Source organism: Nanorana parkeri, unplaced genomic scaffold (assembly GCF_000935625.1).
Source record: "Nanorana parkeri isolate BGI_ZX_2015 unplaced genomic scaffold, ASM93562v1 scaffold51, whole genome shotgun sequence".
NCBI classification, from domain to species: domain Eukaryota; kingdom Metazoa; phylum Chordata; class Amphibia; order Anura; family Dicroglossidae; genus Nanorana; species Nanorana parkeri.
Window position 1 is genome coordinate 2,926,549 of NW_017306319.1, and position 20,654 is coordinate 2,947,202.

The 20,654-nt window shown below is 44.9% G+C and overlaps 1 protein-coding gene across 1 annotated transcript in view; it reads left to right on the forward strand.

Annotated features, from left to right (window-relative positions):
• The window catches only part of EIF4G1 (eukaryotic translation initiation factor 4 gamma 1), a 68,361-nt gene extending 56,440 nt beyond the window's left edge, over window positions 1–11,921 (forward strand). Inside the window, exons 18-33 of the mRNA XM_018575032.1 lie at window positions 427–573; window positions 686–922; window positions 1,709–1,813; window positions 1,966–2,220; window positions 2,317–2,425; window positions 2,508–2,601; window positions 3,192–3,439; window positions 3,549–3,676; window positions 3,759–3,931; window positions 6,072–6,197; window positions 6,289–6,370; window positions 6,472–6,570; window positions 7,622–7,756; window positions 7,850–7,931; window positions 11,080–11,220; window positions 11,619–11,921. Coding sequence (XP_018430534.1) covers window positions 427–573; window positions 686–922; window positions 1,709–1,813; window positions 1,966–2,220; window positions 2,317–2,425; window positions 2,508–2,601; window positions 3,192–3,439; window positions 3,549–3,676; window positions 3,759–3,931; window positions 6,072–6,197; window positions 6,289–6,370; window positions 6,472–6,570; window positions 7,622–7,756; window positions 7,850–7,931; window positions 11,080–11,220; window positions 11,619–11,809 — 2,352 coding nt within the window. The 3' untranslated portion in view covers window positions 11,810–11,921. The remainder of the gene's footprint in view (window positions 1–426; window positions 574–685; window positions 923–1,708; window positions 1,814–1,965; window positions 2,221–2,316; window positions 2,426–2,507; window positions 2,602–3,191; window positions 3,440–3,548; window positions 3,677–3,758; window positions 3,932–6,071; window positions 6,198–6,288; window positions 6,371–6,471; window positions 6,571–7,621; window positions 7,757–7,849; window positions 7,932–11,079; window positions 11,221–11,618) is intronic.
• Window positions 11,922–20,654: the final 8,733 nt, after the last annotated feature.

A 20,654-nucleotide genomic window follows, 5' to 3' on the forward strand; every position in this document is an offset into this window, starting at 1 on the left:
ATTTTGGATTATTTAATTTTTGATTTGCATTAACTTTGGATTGTTGTACATTAAAAAAAAAATAAGACCTACCCCAAAAATAAGACCTAGTGTGTTTTTTTTGAGCCAAAAAAATATAAGACAGTGTCTTATTTTCGGGGAAACACGGTAGATTGCTATATGTTGGCATTGGCTACAAATTATCTTCTATTCATCTTAAATGGGCTTCTGTTTCAGGCAGACAGCTCAAATACAGCTTTAGTTCCTTTACATATCAAATGTCTCACACAGTGCTCATTTTGGTTAAACACATAGTGTAAACTGGAATGATACCTTTCAATAATGTCAGTTTGGTAATAACTATAAAACTATTTGCATATTTAAAAAAATGTAGAACATTTTTAAAGTATTTCATTTTTCTGCATTTTTTTTCTTTCTCTTACCTAGCTGAAAGTCCCAACTACAGACAAGCCGGGAGTGACTGTGAACTTCCGCAAGCTGCTACTTAACCGCTGCCAGAAGGAGTTTGAAAAGGATAAGGATGATGACGAAGTGTTTGAAAAGAAGCAGAAAGAATTAGATGCTGCTTCCACGGTAATTGTGCAGACTTGCATTAAACTCTAATTCTTTAGGGGCTATATTTATGGAACTCTCCTAACTGTTGCATTCAATACTTTAATGTGTGTGTTTTTTTTTATATCTGCAGCCAGAAGAGAAGACGCGACTAAATGATGAACTGATAGAAGCGAAGGATATTGCTAGGCGCAGATCTCTAGGCAACATTAAATTCATTGGAGAGCTTTTCAAATTGAAAATGCTGACTGAAGCCATTATGCATGATTGTGTAGTCAAGTTATTAAAGAACCACGATGCAGAGTCTTTAGAGTGTCTGTCCCGATTGCTGTCCACAATTGGGAAAGACTTGGACTTTGAAAAAGCTAAGGTCTGCATCTTTTATATAACTATTCTTAATCTGTCTTTTTCACACACATTTTCACCTAAACTTCCTTTACTTAATACATGTTTACAGGTTTCATTTTTCCTCCTTTGAATATATTTAGTTATGTAGATAGTGCCAGATTTTACAGGTAATGCTACAAACTCGCAGTGCATGTCATTTTTAGACAATGGTAAGAGTGGCCTTGTGAAAATTGAAGGATTGGAAAATCTCAACATTTTCTAAGCAGTCATTCCTTTTACTGTATCTGTGCTCAATTAGACTTGTATCTAAAGGAGATCTGTTAAATAAGATCTGCCTGTCACCAGACAATTTATATTTTAGGTATGATCTTTAACTGGTCATAGAGATTATCCAGCATATTGGAATACAGTTTTCACAATACTCAGACTTATCACATTATTTGCAGATGTCAGAAATATTTAATCACTATAACTTAAAAATAAAGGACCTTTCTGTCCTGTCAAACCTGTCCACTTCAATGTACTCCACCTGTATGTATAATTAAAAGAATTGTTTGTACAAGTTGCAAAGTTTTTTTTTGCTACCAGTATATGCTTTTCTTTTTTTTTTCTCTGCCATTGACATGTCTGTTTTCATTTGTGATATCGACATTCAAGATCGTCTGTAAATAGGACTATAATGGATATACTGGCCAGTTGTTTTTTATGCAACAGTCATTTCCTCACAAATATCCTCATTTGAAAATGTTTTGCTCTTTAGCATCTGCTGTCAGCAGCCCTTCACTTGTTTTTTGTTTTTTTTTAACAGCCTCGAATGGATCAATATTTTAACCAAATGGATAAAATTATCAAAGAAAGAAAAACCTCTTCTCGTATCCGTTTCATGCTTCAGGATCTCATTGATCTAAGAATGGTAAGAACACTATAGACGATTCAGGATTATATTATAAACCACCGCATAATAATGTCTTTTTGGCCCTGGCATGATATCACATTTTTGTTTAAAGTATTTACTATAAGTGCAGTCTTTGCAGTCTTTAAGTTTCATTCTCTTTCCTCCTGAAGTGCAATTGGGTGCCACGTCGTGCAGACCAGGGACCTAAGACTATAGATCAGATTCATAAAGATGCAGAATTGGAAAAACAGAGGGAACATGTAAAGGTTCAGCAGCTAATGTCCAAACAAGACAAAAGACGAGAGCCACAAGGACGACCCGCTGGTGGACGTAGTAATCAGCAATCGGATGATGGTTGGAACACTGTGCCCATTACCAAAGGAAGCCGTCCTATTGACACCACTAGGATCAGTAAAATAACGAAGGTGGGTAATTAGCAGTTCATATGCCAAGAAAACTATTTGCTTTGTTAGGTATATTGTTTTGTAAGTATTAAATGTTGGCTCTGCATTTCATTTTAGCTTGGTGCAATAGACTCTAATCAACTGTTGGCACCTGGCGGACGTTTAAGTTGGGGTAAAGGAAGCAGTGGAGGCAGTGGAGGCGCTGGAGCAAAGCCTGCTGAGTCAGGTAAGCTACATCTGTTTTTATTGTGTTCAACTTGTAGTTGATGCTTCGGCCGTTTATTTCATGACTTTTGTCTCTTTCTCAGCTCCAGAATCTGGACGACCCAGCACACTTAATAGGTTTTCTGCTCTTCAGCAATCATCTGCAGAGAGTCAGGATGCCAGGCGGCCTGTTTCCAGGTATGTTGATTTTGTCATACTCGTGACTGTATATTGCAAATTGTACTCGATCCTCTTCAGATTGAAGAATGAGGATAAAAAGTCAGGCTAACATGTGACTGTCAGCCATGTATTTTTATAGGAGGATTACACTTTAAAAGTGAAACTAGATTTTTTTTTTTTCTTCTCTGTGCTCCAGCTGTAGAATTGGATCTAGGTTATAAGTTTGTGTGTTTTCAGTTTGTGTGGTTTCAGACTGTGATGATTTGTTGAGGCTATTGTTACCAATTGACCATAGATTTAATCATATATCATTTCAAAAGAACCGATTTCAAAACTTTCAATATTAGAAATACAAAATGCAGAGCTCACCCCTATCATGCATCCTTGTAATCCACATTCAGTGCTCGGATAAATGTCTTCCAGAGTAGAAACTGGCACACTATGCTCTTCAAAAAAAATATTTTACAAATGCTAAAGCCTGTACATCAGGAATCAACAAAAATGGCAAAAAATGATCTGCCACCAAGGGTGAAAAGTGGAGTGTAGGGCCTAGCAGCGAAAGGGTTTTTTAGCATTGATATACTGATTTAACTGCTTCTCTTTTGCAGAGGTAGTTCAAGTCGTGATCGTTCTGATAAAGACAGAGGAGAACGATTTGATAGAAGTGAGAGATATGAAAAAAGTGATCTCTTTGAGAGGCCTGACCGCTCTGACCGATCCCGGGCTGTAATCACAAAGAGGAGTTATAGCAAGGAGACAGATGACCGCAGTAGAGAAAGAGAAGCACAGATTCCACAGGAAGCCGTGAGAAAAGTGGCCAGTATGATTGAGCCAAGAGACCGCAGCAAAGAAAGTCGTAAGTACAATATTATTAAAGAGTTTACTTTTTCTAATCATGTCTGTTGAGTGATCCTCCTTGTTGGCCCTACTTGCTACAATAAATGCTTTTCATTATGTCTGTTTAGTCAAGAAGGAAACTCCAGCACCGGTGGCTGTCACCACTACCTCCGCCAAACCTGCCTTGTCTGAGGAAGAACTCGAAAGAAAATCTAAATCAATCATAGAAGAGTTTCTACATCTCAATGATGCAAAGGTGAGGTGGTTATTTACTTGAGATATATGTATGCTGATCCACTTCTTTTGAATTCTTCTAACACATTCTTGTCTGTCTGCAGGAGGCAGTCCAGTGTGTGCAGGAACTTAATAGCCCAACGCTGCTTTTTATCTTTGTACGGAATGCTATCGAGTCAACGTTGGAGAGGAGCACTATTGCCCGTGAACATATGGGTCATCTTCTGTATACAGTGGTGAAATCTGGTACACTATCCAGAGAACAGTATTATAAAGGGTAAGTAACAGTCAAGGTTACGCATCGTAATTGTTATATTTTATTGATACAAAACATACCACAGTACTGAAAATTGTAGGTTAACACATTACTGTTAATGAATGCTTAGTACTTTTCATTCCTTTCTGTTTAACAATTTTGTGAAATTTTAGTGCACGACTTAGCTCGTGTAACCCTTAATATACAGTGTTTTCATGTACTGCTAGCATTTGTGAACTTGCCTTTCCAAATGGGTTTAAACCTTTATTTCGAACAGCCAGTAAGAATAAAATTGTTAGTGTAATACCACTTTTGCAGTGAAATTTGAGAAAACCCCTCTGTTTTCCCATTCACACAGCATACCGAAAAATGACATGTGTTGAATGTGGTAATCTCATAACCATACAATGCAGAAGCCAGCGTTTCAATCCTTTAACCCTTTGTTACGACAGGCAGTGTTCAAATCTACTTTACATGAAATCAGCCAGCACAGTACAGTCGGGGTTAACGCAAACCCCTCACAGCCCCTCCTAACATTACAAAGAAGGAGAAGTAGTAGACATTTTAATAAGTAAAAAAACTATTTAAAATTCAAGAAGCAATTTGTTTAGCCTATGCAATGTGAATGTGTGAAATGGTAAAATAGGTGTTATCCCAGTTTGGCTGCAAAAGTGGAAATACACTTAAATAAATCAGCTTCAGCTTGATTTTGTAGTGTTTTCTGAGGAGTCCGTCAGCCTGAAAGTTCTGCCTTTCTTTCAACCTTGGAGTCTTTGGTGTTCACTGAACTTAGGCTCTGCCTCTACGATTGCTGAAAATGTTCAGTGGCGTTACCTGTTTGTATGTGTCACTCCCTTACTGGCTATATGAGCCTGTCGTTTCTCCCTCGCTGCCAAAAATGCAAATGGAGAGTTGTTGCTAGCAGCAGGATCACTATTCTGAGATAAACCTTAGTGCTTTCCAGCCCCTCCTATTACATTCACCAAAATAAAGGGTTAGTTCACCTTATCACAAAAATTTAACAAAGACCAGAGGGCACCACCAGAAATTGGAGGAAAAAAATTTCAACACGGCGCACTGGGTTCTTCACAGTCAGAGCGGTTAAGGTCTGGAACTCGCTGTCGCAGGAAGTGATTTCAGCTAAGTGTGGAATCATTCAAGAAACAAGTTCCTGGACGAGTTCCTCGGAGACAATAACATACAGGGGTACAGGTACTCCTAAGAGCGAAATCATACATGGACTAATACACACGCACACACCTGATCAAACATAAATACACACGCAATAGACTTATGTCTTCAACCTCAAATACTATGTAACTATGAACCAACACACAATACTATTCAATCCCACACCACCCCTGGTCACTGTGCCACTTATCTGTGGTGACCCTTGGCTACCACCTACGTCAGGCGGAATACGTGTGGAAACTTAAAATCTTTAACCTCTTGCCGTCCGCCCGTAGTAAAAAAACGGACGGACGGGACTGCAGACCCCTGAGGCTGTATAGCAACATAATGGTTGCTATACAGCCCCCCCAAGTGGAGACTTTATCTTCCTTTTTTTTTTTTATCCTTGGCATGGTGACTGGCAATGAGGGAAAATCTCCACAGAGACAAAATGACAATGTTTTTATGGAGAAGTGAAATAATTGTCTGCTGTTTGTCTTCAGATTTACCCGCTGATGTGAAGTCTAAAACCCTTTAATGCATTAGTAAAACTTGCAGCACTTTTAAAAAAATGACATTCTTGGTGATTCCAGTAATAGACAAATGGTAATGTGAGGAAAGAGTTGAACTCCTTTCTCTCCTGGCAGTACCCTGTGTGTTGGTGTCATCAGTACAAGACATGGTGTACAAACAACTATGATAATCCAACAGAGGTTCTGATTTCCTACTTGGTCCAAAGCTAAAAAATATGTTTAATTTGTGGGCCTGTTTGGAAAAGGGATTTGTTAGTTTACAAAGACTGGCCATTTTATATTGCAGAGAGGTAGTTTTCTGTTTAGGAAATGAGTATGTACTGTAGGTTGTAGAATTGTGAATGGCGCAAAATTAATTAGCTTGTTTTATTTATTAAGATGATTACTGAAATAATTGTAAAATATCATAACATACACTACCGCAGTTTCACAATTCATAAACGCCCTTTTTCTTGCAGCGTGTTAGAAGTACTTGAGGTGGCAGACGATATGGAGATCGACATACCTCACATATGGCTTTACTTGGCTGAGCTTATCAGCCCAGTCCTATTAGAGGAAGGAATTCCAATGGGAGAGTTGTTCAGGTAAGAATACATTTCATGGATTCAAGATGGCGTGTTGTGCAGTTGTTAATCTTGAGCTCAAATTGCAACATTTCTTATATTGTGTTTTCAGAGAACTTACAAAGCCTTTAGTTCCAATTGGAAAGGCTGGCATCCTTCTAGCAGAAATCCTAGGTCTGCAGTGCAAAGGAATGGTGAGTGTCAGAGCTGTGTGTGTTTACAATACTTTGGTGTGGGTATTCAGCCTGTATGAGTTTGTAAATGTATAATGAACGGTTTGCTCTTTTTATTGTAGTCTCATAAGAAAGCAGGGGCTCTATGGCAAGAATCTGGGCTCAGCTGGAAGGAATTCTTGTCAAAAGATCAGGATGTGAACAAGTTTATAAGTGAAAATGTAAGTACATGCGCTGTCTTTTCTTCAACTAAATGAAAATGATTAAAGTCAGTTGTTTCCTCTGTCCTCAGGTCCTTCAGCAAACATGTCTACCATGTTCTATGTATGTTTTCAACCTACCGTTGAACTTCAGGCAGATATAGGAGGGAAAAAAATACCTATACTACCTAGTGTATTTAGAAAAGATGATATTTTTTTTTTATTCTTTTCAAATACAAAGTGTAAGTTCCAAAATTTGACTTTATTTTGCCTTTTACCAAATACTAAAGCTTGTAAACTGGCAATCGGATGTCCTGCATTCACATGTGTTAACACAGAACACGCTTGAGATGATCTCATCAGTAAGAGGCTGTAGGCAGGGAAGTATGCTAGCTGTGTTGCTTGACTGCAGTAGATAAGTTGAGCCACCAAGATAGCTAGGACTAGCTAGGGTACCATACCTCCACATCAGCACATCTTTGTTATATGCAGTCTGCTTTGCTCTAGATCCATACACATATGTTGGTTCCTTGTCATATGTAAAATCTCTACCATCACTCGCTAAAAAACCCTCATCCATTTAGCACATCTTTCTGCTGCACTGTGTATTAAACAAAAACACAGGACTGTCAAGAATGAGCTTAAAAGAACAGATTCGCTCAGGAATCTTTGCATCCAAAAAGGCAACATGGCATAACATGATTATATGTTTAGAAAATTTTCAAAGCTTTCTTCAAAAACAGATGTTTGTCCCTGTAACGTAACTGCAATATGTACAGGCAGAGATTTGAGTTGTTGCTAGTCTTCATCCTACTATTTCCTTTCTATGTCAATGCTGGGCAAGTTTGAACAAGAAAGCACCCTTTTATTAGCGTCCCTATTCTCAATATCTTATGCCGTTATCAAGATCTAGCGATAGACACATGGTACGCTGTTAAGGGAAAGTTGGTAAGTATAAATTGTTTTATGGAGGGTTAACAACTGCTTTTCTCAACTTTGTATTCTTTCAGCGATAATCAACAAAATGTTCTTCAAGCCACAAATGACTTGTTTTTTCTTTTTCCCTGTGTAGAAACTAGAGTACACCTTGGGAGATGAGACTGAGTCACCAAGCAAGAAAGATCTTTCACCGGCAGAACTAGAGAATGTGCTTATGAAGCTATTGAAAGAGAACACCAGCAACCAGAAGATATTTGATTGGATTGAAGTAAGAAAACACTGTGACATTATGGTTTTGCAGCTGACGCCCAACTTTGTAGGTGCAGTTTCAATATTTACTTTTGGTTTTTTTTACCAACAGGCCAACCTTTCTGATCAACAGCTGGCATCCAACGCTTTTGTCCGTACTCTGATGAGTAACGTATGCCACTCTGCCATTATCTGTAAGTATGATCAGGTTCTCATTTTGATATGCTAAACTTGTTATAGGAAAGTATAAATTTCAGTGAACACATATTTTTGTATTTAAATTTTCTTTTGCCCAGCGTTGCTTGCTCTTTCATATTTTTGCTCTTGGTTTACAGTACACCTGTGCCCTGACTATGGACATTAACCCCTTCGTGACTGACGACGTACAGTGTACGTCGCCAGCATCGGGGCTGTTTAAACAGACTCCCGGCGACTTTTGCCGCCGGGAGTCTGTTTAAACTTGTAGAGCCGACTGTCGGCTTTACAACAGAAGCGATCCTGGCGACTTACCTGTCGCCAGATCGCTTCTGATGAGGGGTTTTAAGTTTCAGGCCTAAAATGTGGAATATAACATGGGTGCAAAAAATGAACAAAAGGCCTCAGTCATGAAGGGGTTAAAGTATTTGCATATTGTGAACAAGCAGTGGAGGGATTAAAACAAGCCATACGTGACATATCTAGCTGCTTTTGTAGATAAGTTTTAGTGGGCGTTTATTAAAGGAAATAAGAGCAAGATTTCACACCCCAAATAGCAATTGTTAACTGTGTTGAATATTTTCCACCTTAGGGTGTGCTAGTGCAGAAAGGGGAGGGGCTCTCTTGATATAAAAAATAGTGGAAATATTTATTGACGTGTCAAATATTTCCACTATTTTTTTATATCAAGAGAGTTTATAGTATTTCTTAAAAGCCCCTCCCCTTTCTGCACTAGTACACCCTAAGGTGGAAAATATTCAACACAGTTAACAATATCTAGCAGCTTTTGAGTAGGAAGTTATTCTAAATCATAAAGGGCACAGGATCATTATTCTTAACCCTGGGTTATATGGAGCTACTTTCAGGTGATTGGACACTGACCAAAAAAAAAGAGCAACAGGGTCAGCCCCCATGCTGCCCCAGCCCCTTCTGCTGGGGCACTCATCTGCGGAAGAAGCCTAGACCCTACCTCTTCCAGCAAGCCTCAGTTGTTTTTTGTCAGTGTCCTTAGGTGATGGGCATCTTCTCTCTGACAGAAGTTTGCCCCCTTTTTTGGCTCCTTTTTCCCTGTGGAAGTGATTTAGTTTTTTAAATTCTCTACTAATTTTCTCCCCTCAGGCACACTCTTCCTTTCAAGAAAGTGTTCAGCCACCAAGTCTGATTTTTATAGGTCGAATTGCAGTGCTCAAATCTTGTTTACAATAGATAATGCAATCTGCCAGGACAATATAGACCGGGTTAACTAAAGTATACACAACTTCTCACAGCCAATATAAATCCCTTATAATATAATATGCAATATCTTCTTTCTTTTTTTATTTTTTTTATGTAACTTGAATGTTACATGTTCCCAAACATAGTTTGGGTGCAGTTACATCTGGCAATAGAGAACCTGCTAAGACCTTTCTACTCCACTTGGTCTTATAGACTGTTCTGTACAGTGACTGGCCTCATCCTTAAAGATTCTCTCCCCCTCTAACATATTCAATACTCTATCGAAGAAGGTTTCCTTAAGAAGTGGGCTGTCCCTGTGATGGGTCTGGCCATTTCTCACATTAAGACCTTGATGGTTCCTTGATGGAAGATGGTCCTGTTTTTAAGAACCTGGTCGATAAGCAGATTGAGGCCCTCTTTAGGGCTTTGTTTTCTGATACTGCCATGGAACCTGTGATTTCATCCATGGCAGCCTGCTGGGTCATATGAGTACTCGTCTGCCCCAGCAGAAGAAGCCTAGACCTCAGGCAGGGAAAACCCCATCCTCTTTTCATAGGCCATGTAGAGTTCCTTTTGTTCAGGCCTAAACCTTAAAATCCAGACCCAACCCAAGTACCCGGTATAGCCGCAAGCTTTGGGCTTCCAATTCGAAGCCTTCTGGCAAATCCTCTTGTCATGAAGGGGCGCCTGGACAGGTGGCATATCCAGTGCCTGGGTACGTGAGGTGGTTTCCAGGGGCTACAAGTTAGAGTTTTGTTTTCTGCCCCTCCCCAGTTTATCTTCAAATCTGCAGTTCTGGAAGGATTTCATAAGTTCTATGTCAACCTTTTTGTAGTCCCCAAACCGGAAGGGGGCATCTGCCTCATGTTGGATATGAAGCCACCAAGTCTCTGGGTTCACATCCAGAAAATCTACTTGCTTTGTCATAGACTCCATCAAGGACACTTTCTGGCCTCTGTGGACATTAACTTGCATACTCGCATGTGCCCCTATGTCCAGCCCTTCCTTCGCTATGCTGTGGGTGCTCAGAACTTCCAGTTTGTGGTCCTGTCATTTGGTCTGTCCTTTGCAACTCAAGTGTTCACCAAGGTTCTGGCCCCTGCTATGCTCTGAGTATCCCAGAAATTCCATCATTCTGATTTTTTGAAACATCTTCACAAAGGATGTCAGCCTGTATTCTGTCAATGCAGGGGTCTTGGGCGCCAAAGAAATCTCCTTTCCGAATCGGTATTTTGAGCAATTTGAGTGGGACACAATACTGGATATTCCAACTGGGAGGGTCATCCATTAAGTATCCAGTTGGACATTGCCAGAGAAGTGGTGTACAGCAACCATTAAGTAGAAGGGATTCTGTCTTGGGCAGAACTTCATGTTCGGGCCTTGTCTGCTGTTTTCTCCCTGGGCATGGACAATTGACTTCCTCTGTCGGAAGCACCTGAGGCCAGCCCAGAGGTGTTCCAGAGCCTAGGTCACAGGTAGAATAAGCCAGATGTGGTCCTCCCAGGTTCAACAACAAACTGTTTTTCATGGGCCTGTTAGCGTGGCACATTCGCTATGTTGCCATTTTTCTGTACTTGCAGCTTTTAAAGGGATAAAATAAGAAGAAGCATACATTTTAACAGCTGTTGAGAGTTGATATCGGCCACGCAGTGCATTGTATATTTTTATTGATGCAACTGACTCTTTAATTGTGAAAATGAACAGCAAAAACACAACCATTTGCAGTCTGAAAATGTGATTAGCAGATATGACTGACATATGTAGATCATTACAGATTATACACCATGTTTTAAAACCTTACTCTTTTTTTTAAATTTTCATCAAAGTGATTTTTTCTTTTGTATGTATTTAAAAATGCTAATACGACCATACATTCCTGTTTGAGATTAAATATTTCCCTTTTTAAATTTAATGATCGTTTTTCCCCTACAGTTGAAAATCCCTATAGAGTCGATGTAGCTGTGATTCACATCAGAGCAAAGTTACTTCAGAAATACCTAAATAGTGAAGCAAAGGAGTTGCAGGCATTATATGCTCTACAGGCACTTGTTGTGAAGTTAGATCAGCCCCCAAGTAAGTATCAATCAGATTGTGTTTGGACTATATATAGTGACTGTAGGTCTGCATGCATACATTATGCATACAGTATGTTCGAGAATTTAAATTTGGTATCATGGATATATTTGGCAATGTATTCAGTAGCATAGTGCATATACATGTATATTAGAATGTAGTTTATATGCTTAGATTATAGCAATTAAACCATCTTCAACCTTTTGGTTTATTGTCTGTTCAAAGAATATTGAATAACAACCCAGCACTGTCACCTTTTAATGCTTATCCCCCATAAGGTGGTAAATGACACTGATATTTTACAGTTGAAATTTGTAATTTGTGTGTTGATCTAAAGTGTGTTCTTGTAAAAAGGAAAATGTACAATATTTTCAATTGATCATTTGTTCCCCCTGCAGATCTGCTGAGGATGTTCTTTGATGCCCTGTATGATGAGGATGTGATAAAAGAGGAACCTTTCTACAAGTGGGAATCCAGCAAGGACCCGGCTGAACAGCAGGGAAAAGGAGTCGCTCTAAAATCTGTCACCGCCTTCTTCACATGGCTGCGGGAAGCAGAAGATGAATCAGATACTGATCACAAGGACTGAAACAAATTTTCCCTTATGCTTGCTCTTAGTTTTCACTGGGGCTTCCATTTTCCCCTCATTCCCTGCTGACTTTTTAACAGATAAATACATCAATCCCAATGATTTTGCATTTGTGAGAGTTTTGACTCCTTGGCTGAGTAATGAAGACTGGCACAGGGTAGGAGGTAGCCTGGCACAAGACAAAGAATGGCGGGAAGCCTGCCATGTGTGGGCTGTTGACAGAAGGCTTGCACATGGGTGTACACAAGCTTTTTTTATTATTATTATTTTGGGGATTTTTTTTTCCTTTTTGTTTCATGCAGCATTTTTTGGATTCTTGGGAGTTAGAAGTTTATGTTATTTTAACTTCGATCACCATGTGTTGGAAAGAGGCATCTCTCGACCCTAGCAAATTCTGTATTTATAGAGAAAGCAAAGCCTTTTGGTTATTTGTCCTTCCAAAATGTTTTGGAGGTTCTTGTAATTATTAAACCAAGAAATAATGAAATTTGTAAATACTTTTTGCTTTCTTTATTAAGTATTTAAATGATTCTGACTTACAAATCCCACCAAAACCTCTTTTCACAGAAACTGGAATAAATAAGAACCTTATATGATGTGTCTTGTTTTCTATGTCCACAAAATTGGCTGTAACATCCCCTGTCTGTATCGGCAACCAGGCCAGGGAGCAGTTTCCATATTGCTTGCAACTAAAGCTTATTCTCTTCCAATTGATGTATGCTGTACTTATGCTGGCAAGTATATGTTTCTAGAGAATTATACACACTTGTAGACTTGTCATTATTATGAAAGATGTACAGGCTTGAAACTTGACCATTTGCGTCAAATTATTTTAAGATCTGCGATCAGGGTCATAATTAAACTATTGTACTCAGGTCAAATCCAAACTAAAGTACCATATTTCTTTTTTTTTTTTTTAATGATCAATAGCACCTACTATACACACTTTCATCCCACTGCAGAATGAACTTTTTAGCCGGAAAGCCTCTTCTAATATTTTATTCGGTGAGATAAAGGTTACAGAGACCATCATTCTTCAATGAGGGTCCAAACTCAACCCCACTTAGGTTTCTGCACAATTGCTGCTTCTAGCAGTGTTGCTGCATTTGTGATGCATGGAAAAGCTGATTTGAAGACAGTGTTACAAGCATATTTATTATGAGTAGGTGCTGCCCACAAATCTTATTGCAGAGAAGGGCTCCAGTAACTGAGTGGCTTAACTGTACAGCTTGGCTCCTGCTATGCCACCTATTCCTACCTCTTCAAGCAAACACACCACCATTTTAAGGTCTGCTCTGCTAAAAGGTTATTTTAATAGGTTTTTGGGTAAGCCAACTATCATTTTTCTCATTTGAGTGACAATGGAATTCTTAGACTGTTATACTGCCAACTACAAGTGGAATAGACACTGGCAACAAAAAGGCTGGTGCAGTAATGTGGCATGACAGCGCCAGTTAGCAAGGACACCAACCTCTATTGTCACAATGGGGGCAGAGTTGGGGACGTGTGTAAGCACGTGCATGCAAATAACCACAAACACTTCTAACAGCAGCCCCCACAGCCACTGCCAGCACCTTCCTGCCCAATCTGGACAGCATTGACTGCCAGTAATGTGCTGCTGGTGCACATAACCTACACTAACTGAGGCAAGAGAACTGCACGCATCACATAACACCTGTACAATATGCTTTCCTTTTTCTACGCTATGCCACTATTCTAGTGCACTCGGAATTGAAAGCTTTGTTGCCACTAGCATATAAAAGGGTCTTGGAGCCAGGTGTGTCTAAACCTCATGGAGTGCTAGAATGATGACTGTATCCCACCTGTCCCCTGTGGCACTTAAGGTGTCAATCAATGTGGGATTTTAGAGTGCCATACATTTGAAGTACCACCAAGCCTTAAAGGTGTAGTGCACCTGGTGACATCACGTTAACACTGCAGGGCTTAACCTTTAGCTTGTTTGACTGCCACTTCCATCTCTGGCACACGCAAGTGGGCTTGCTTTTCATATGTCAGGGCACCTCAGGGAGTATCCTTATGGTCTCTTTCAGCTAGGGACCACCTCTGACCCATAGGAAATTACCATGTTTTTCCTCCTAAATCTGACAGACATGTTGAATTTTTCTAAATCCGATCAGGATTCCTCTGCAGATCTGTTATTTGATGCGGACTCTGTATCCTACCTGAAAAAAAGAATTGTTGGAACTAGGGCTGCAGCTAACGATTATTTTCATAATCGATTAGTTGGCCGATTTATTAAGTTCGATTAATCTGGTAAAAAAGAAGGGAAAAAAATGCTCCAGTGATGGACTACTAGTTTTTATTGAGATTGTAGTCCATCACGGGAGCAAGCTTGGCGCAGTGGAAGTTAAAAAAAAAGTGTGGTGTGCAATATAGTACATTATACAGCGGCGTAGTGCAGAATACCAGCAGCTATAGAGGAATGTAGCAATAGTACATTATACTATAATGTACTATTGCTGGGATTTGTAGTCCTCTATAGCTGGCGTTTTTCTGCATTGCGCTGTATATAATGTATTATTGCTGCGATTTGTAGTCCTCTATAGCTGGTGGTATTCTCCATTGCGCTGTATAATGATTATACTGCGCAATGCAGATTACCACTGACCAGTTATAGAGGAACTGCAAATCCCAGCAATAATACATTATACAAGCTGCTTAATATATTATTGCTGGGATATTATACTGGGATATGGTGTTCCTTTATAGCTGCTGGTGTTCTACAGTGTGCTGCTTTTTTTTTTATTATTAAATAGAAAACATTAAAACAGGTCCCCCTTACCTGTTTCTGAACCCTTGTAAGTGGCGGCGGCGTGCTCTGCGGGCGTTTGTCCGGCTTGTGTGGTGTAACTCTTACCTCTTCCACCATAGCACCCCTGTACTCCTGTTCCACAACGGCACCCCCACACAACTATTCCACCACTGCATCCCTGCACACCTGTTCCACATCACCCCCGCACACCTGTTCCACACTGCACCCCCATACACCTATTCCACCACTGCATCCCTGCAAACCTGTTCCACACTGCACCCCCATACACCTATTCCACCACTGCATCCCTGCAAACCTGTTCCACACTGCACCCCCATACACCTATTCCACTACTTCACACCCATACACCTGGTCCACACTGCACCCCCATACACCTAGTCCACCACTGCCTCCCCTCACAGCTGTTCCACACTGAACACCTGTTCCATCACTGCACCCCCACACACCTGGTCCACGCTGCACCCCCACACACCTGGTCCACACTGCACCCCCACACACCTGGTCCACACTGCACCCCCACACACCTGGTCCACCACTGACTTGCTTTCAGCAGATTGTTTTTCCTCGATTGTCGGCGGGCCAGCGACGAGTGAGGGAGATCGCGTCGAGGAGGAGAGCAGCGGCGCCGGGGTGCGCGGCTTCAGCGTCCTGTGCGGTGGGCGTGGCTTCAGCGTCCTGTGCGGTGGGCACAGCGGGAGCAGCGTGAGACGTGTGGCTCAGAACAGGCAAATCAATCGATAGCCGACGAATCGACGATCGAAAACGTTGCCAACGTTTTCAATCGTCGATTTTAATTGACTAAATCGATTAACTGTGGCAGCTCTAGTTCGAACTGATTTTGGTCTGCACATCTTTGCCTTATCTTGTACCTTAAGCTCTCAATGTCTTCATTTTGATTCTGGAATTTCTGTTTGGAATGGGTATTTATGTGGCTTGCTCTTCCTCTCTGTCTACCTGCCCTACTGAACATTTAAGGCCGTGACACACTGCACGCGAAGCAAAGCTATCCGGCACGGAGCTTTGCGTGCAGTGTGTGAGCTGAGTGCAGTCAGATGATTGACAGCACCTTCAGCCAATCGGCTCGTCCGTAACAACCTGCCAGCTATCGCAACGCGATGGTTTAGACGCGCGAGCCGATTGGCTGAAGTTGAAATTGTTCATCTCGGCACGCTCAGCTCCGCGAGCTCTCGCAAGCTGAGGTGCCGAGGAGAAAATGGCATGACACACTGCTCGCGAAGGCAGCGCGTCCACGCTGCTTCGCGTGCAGTGTGTCACGGCCTTTATGGTTGCTCAGGTACCTCCTATCTGTGGTGCAACCTGCAGGGCTCCTTGTTTAGGGCCTGACCTCGACAGCTGGTGGCGCTGTCCCCTGCTGAGTCCTTCCATTTTTCACTTTTTAATTTATTCCATCAAGTGTGGCACCCTTGTGTGCAACATTGGGGGGTTTCGCTACTGTTATTTCTCATAACACTGAGGGATAAGCTCTGCAGAATTCTTAGACATAGGATTTTGCTGCTTCCTCCAGGAGAAATGGACACTGGGCAAAAAAAATCCTCATGCCTGCAAGTTGATTCATAACGGATGATAACACATCCTGCAAGTCTCTCTAGCTAGCCGAAAAACTCCAGGAAGTTTCTCTGGTTGTAAGGAAGCAGGTTGTTTCTGGTACTCAGTACTATGCTTCATGCTGTGGTGGTCCTGTTTGTTACTTAACAGTCAGGCCAGTATTATCTGGGGATTCCTGTTATGTTGCGAACAAGCCTGTGAAGTTGTGAGTCGAACACCTATGTATATTGACATGAGGTGGTTTTGTGGGGAAGGGACATTTTTACCCTCCCTTTTTATTGTAATATAGCTGTGTGCTTTTTATGTATACTGACTACTGACTCCTCTTTTGCTTATGTGCTTTTATACTTGGAGTCTAACTATTTCTCTCCCGTTCATTGAAGGACACAGGGCAACAGATCAGAGATCCTGAAAGGTAGGGTATATCGCCACCTGCAGGAGTAGGACGCTAGGCACATAACAAAAAAAGACTTAGACAGCCTAGGGGCGGCCCCTGCTGGTGGCCCAACCCCCCACCTGCTGACAAGTCTCCAGTTTTTTGCCTAGCGTCAGGAGTAAGGAGCTAAAAAAATTTCTCTCTGGAAATTTTCTTTTCCTTCTGTTTTTTTTTTTGTGATCTGCTAGCAAGTGTCACCAGGGCGACGTGCTGGATGGTGATGGATCCTGGTAGTCTCCCCTGGGTGGCCATCGAGCGCATGCAGGCTCTGCCTCGGCGGGTCGGCTGCGACTTCACTCCCCGGGGTGCACATGACAGGGGGTCCCGGCCCACCTGTCACAGCACTTCCATGGCCTGGCGACGCCGCGTCTGCGGGCGGGGGCGTCCGCCTTCTTTCACTCCCCTGCTGGACCTGGGGTTGTGGATGCCAGCGCTGTGGGGACAGCGACAAGGTAAGAGGCTGCAGTTCTCTGGCTGCAGTTTTTTCCAGCTTCCCCCCCTTCCCTCCTCCCTCCCCCTCCTCTACCTCGTGGGGCTTCAGGGCTGTGGTTCCTGATGGGTGTGTTGCCCTTCCTGGGCTGTCCTGGGCTGTGGGGTCCATGGGGGGAGTCCTTGTGGAGAGGTGGGGGGCTATCGGGGCGCTCGCGGCCACGATCGCGGGTGCCGCGATCGTGCGGTGGCCGGGCCAAAAATCGAGGCCCCGGCTCCATTGCGGCCTCCGGGTGTCGGCGCGGCCGCCATTTTGGAATAGGGCAAGTTGCCCTTTCTGCCGCGTCACTTCCGCCCAGGCTCTCTTCATCCCCGGACGGCCGGGGACGCACTTCCTTTCGGCCTCAGACGCCGCTGCAGGAAGGACACAGGTTTTCAGCTCTCCCTTGCTGGGGGTCGGACGCTGCGGTGCTGGACACAGTTATACAGCTGGGGGTCGTGAGTACTGCGGGTGGTCTCCCTGTGGCCTGGTGGTGATTCTCTGGTGGGCAGTTTTTGCTGCTGTGCGGGGGCTATGGATCGTAAGGAGGAGCCTGCCGGGTTACCTTGTGAGGGCTGTGGGCTGCGTTCGGCGGACCCCTCTAGTTCACCTCTCTGCGCTACCTGTACGCCTGCGCTTCTCTGCCAGTCGCCACGGCGCCCCTCGGGGTCCCTGGGGGGGGCGGTCGGTGCCTCAGGTACCGCGTTATCCATGGAATTTTTCTCATCCGCTATGGATGGTTTTGTCGCGCATTGAGCGCGCTCTCACGCATAGGCCCCCTAGAAAATGGGTTCTGTCCTTGCCATCCCCGGCATTGTCTGGGGAGTCCGAGGAGGAGGGGGAACTTCCGTCCGCATCACCCCGCCCGGATCCAGGGGACTCCTCACCGCCGGACTCAGGCAGTGAGGATGAATCTGCGTCGGCGCTCATGGTTCAGGAACGCGAGCTGGTCTCGGCGCTGGTGCGCGCCGTCCGTGAGACGCTTAAGATTGAGGAGTCTCCTGGCACTTCTACTATGGCCTCGGTTTAGTTTGGAACGCATAAGGGCAAGCGTTCCGCTAAGGTGTTTCCCTACATTCCCTTTTTTGACGAGTTCATTTATAAGGAGTGGAAACGCCCGTCCAAATCCTTTGCGGTCCCGAAGCGCTTTTCGGTTCGCTATCCATTTGAGGAGAGTTTCCTGTCCAAGTGGGCTACTCCGCCGGTGGTGGACCCCCCGGTCTCCCGCTTGAACAAGGCCACTCTTATCCCGGTTGAGGATTCACCTTCCTTTAAGGACCCCACTGATCGGAAGGCTGAGGCGGTTTCCCGCACATTGTTTTCCGTGTCTGGGGCTCTGATGCGCCCTGTCCTGGCGTCTGCCCTGGTTTCGCAGACCCTGACTGAATGGGCGAAGATGCTTCATCAGGGGCTGGCGGAGGAACAGGTCTCCCCCGCCTACGTGGATTTGGCGGAGCAGCTAGTGCAGGGCCTTAAGTTTGTCTGCAATTCGGCCCTGGATGCCGCGCCTCTGGTGTCGCGAGTGTCAATGACGGCGGTCACCCTTCGTCGTTTGTTTTGGCTGAAGTGCTGGTCGGCTGACCAGGCTTCCAAAAAAGCTCTGACGGAGCTTCCCTTTACGGGGGACCGCTTGTTTGGCGCTTCCTTGGATGAGATCATTAAGGATCTGACGGGGGGTAAGAGCACTTTCTTACCTCAGGCTCGCAAGAAGGAGCTTCGGCGGAAGACGGGGCCTTCCTTTTCCGCTCACAAACGGCTTTTTCGGCCCCCTCCGTCCTCCGAGAAGGGCGGTAAGTTTCCAAGAGCCTCTTCCTCACAGTCTCACAAGCGTCCCTGGCAGCCGAAGTCTGCGAAGCCCGCTGACAAGACCTCGTCCGCATGAAGGTCTCGCCCCGACCCGGGGTTCCGGGGTGGGGGGGCGCCTTCGGCTCTTTGCGGACTTCTGGGTGGCTCACGTCTCCGACACCTGGGTTCGGGAGCTGGTGTCCACAGGTTACAAGGTCGAGTTTCTTTCTCGGCCGGGGTCACAGGTTTTTCCCCGTCCAACACGCGTCTTTCCCCTTCGCCTGGCGGATCTGCATCGCGCTGTGGCGGACCTCTTGTCTCAGGGGGTTGTTGTACCGGTTCCGTCCTCGGAACGCTTCCAGGGGTTTTACTCCAATCTGTTCACGGTACCCAAGAAGGAGGGGGTTCGGCCCATGCTGGACCTGAAGCGCCTAAACACCTTTGTGCGGATCCGTCGCTTCCGCATGGAATCGATTCGATCTGTAGTGATGTACCTTCGCCCGGGGGACTTGTTGGCCTCTATCGACATCAAGGATGCTTACCTTCATGTCTATGTGCGCATCTCATCAGCGATTTCTGCGTTTCGCGGTGGGGGACGAACATTTCCAGTTCGTTGCGCTGCCCTTCGGCCTGGCGTCGGCTCCGCGGGGGTTCACCAAGGTGCTGGCCCCGGTTCTGGCGCTGCTGCGTTGCCGGGGGATTTCGATTGTGGGGTACTTGGACGATCTGCTCCTGCGAGCGGAGTCCCATTCCTCTCTGGTGTCGGCCTTGGGGGTCACAGTGCGTTCCCTGGAGGAGTTCGGCTGGATCCTGAACGTCCAGAAGTCTTGCTTGGTGCCTTCCCCTCGCCTGGAGTATCTGGGCCTGGTCCTGGACACGGTCGCGGCCAGGGTGTTTCTCCCCCCGGACAAGCTCCAGAAACTTCGCCTCCGCGTTCGCCTGTTGCGGTCGCGCCGGTGGTCGTCCATTCGTTGCTGCATGCAGGTCCTGGGTCTCATGGTGGCCTCCTTCGAGGCGGTGCCCTTTGCTCAACATCATACCAGGGTCTTCCAGAGGGACATCCTGGTGCAGTGGGACAAGTCGACCTCATCCCTGGACAGGGAGATTCAGCTGTCTCGGGAGGCGCGGGCCTCCTTGCGTTGGTGGCTACACTCTCCGGTGTTGGTGCACGGGAAGTCCTTCCTTCCGGTGCACTGGACGGTGGTCACGACGGATGCCAGCCTGTGGGGTTGGGGGGGAGTCCTGGGCTCCCTGACGGTGCAGGGTCGGTGGTCGCCGGAAGAGTCTCGTTTGCCGATCAATGTGTTGGAACTTCGGGCGATTCGCCTGTCCCTTCTTCACTGGTCGGTCCGGCTTCAGGGTCTGTCGGTTCGGGTTCAGTCCGACAACGCCACGGCGGTGGCGTACATCAACCATCAGGGCGGCACAAAAAGCGTGTCCGCAGGTCGGGAGGTGTCCGGGATCCTGTCTTGGGCGGAAGGGCGGGTCCTTGCGCTATCGGCGGTTTACATCCCGGGAGTGGACAATTGGCAGGCAGACTACCTCAGTCGCCAGTCTGTGGACCCGGGAGAATGGTCCCTGCACCCGGACATTTTTCATCAGCTGTGCCTTCGCTGGGGGACGCCAGATGTGGACCTTCTGGCGTCTCGTCTCAACCGGAAAGTGGAGAGGTTCGTGGCCCGGGCTCTGGATCCCTGGGCGGACGCGGTGGATGCCCTGGTGGCTCCTTGGGGGCCCTACAGGCTGATATATGCCTTCCCTCCGCTATACCTCTTGCCTCGGCTGCTGCGTCGCA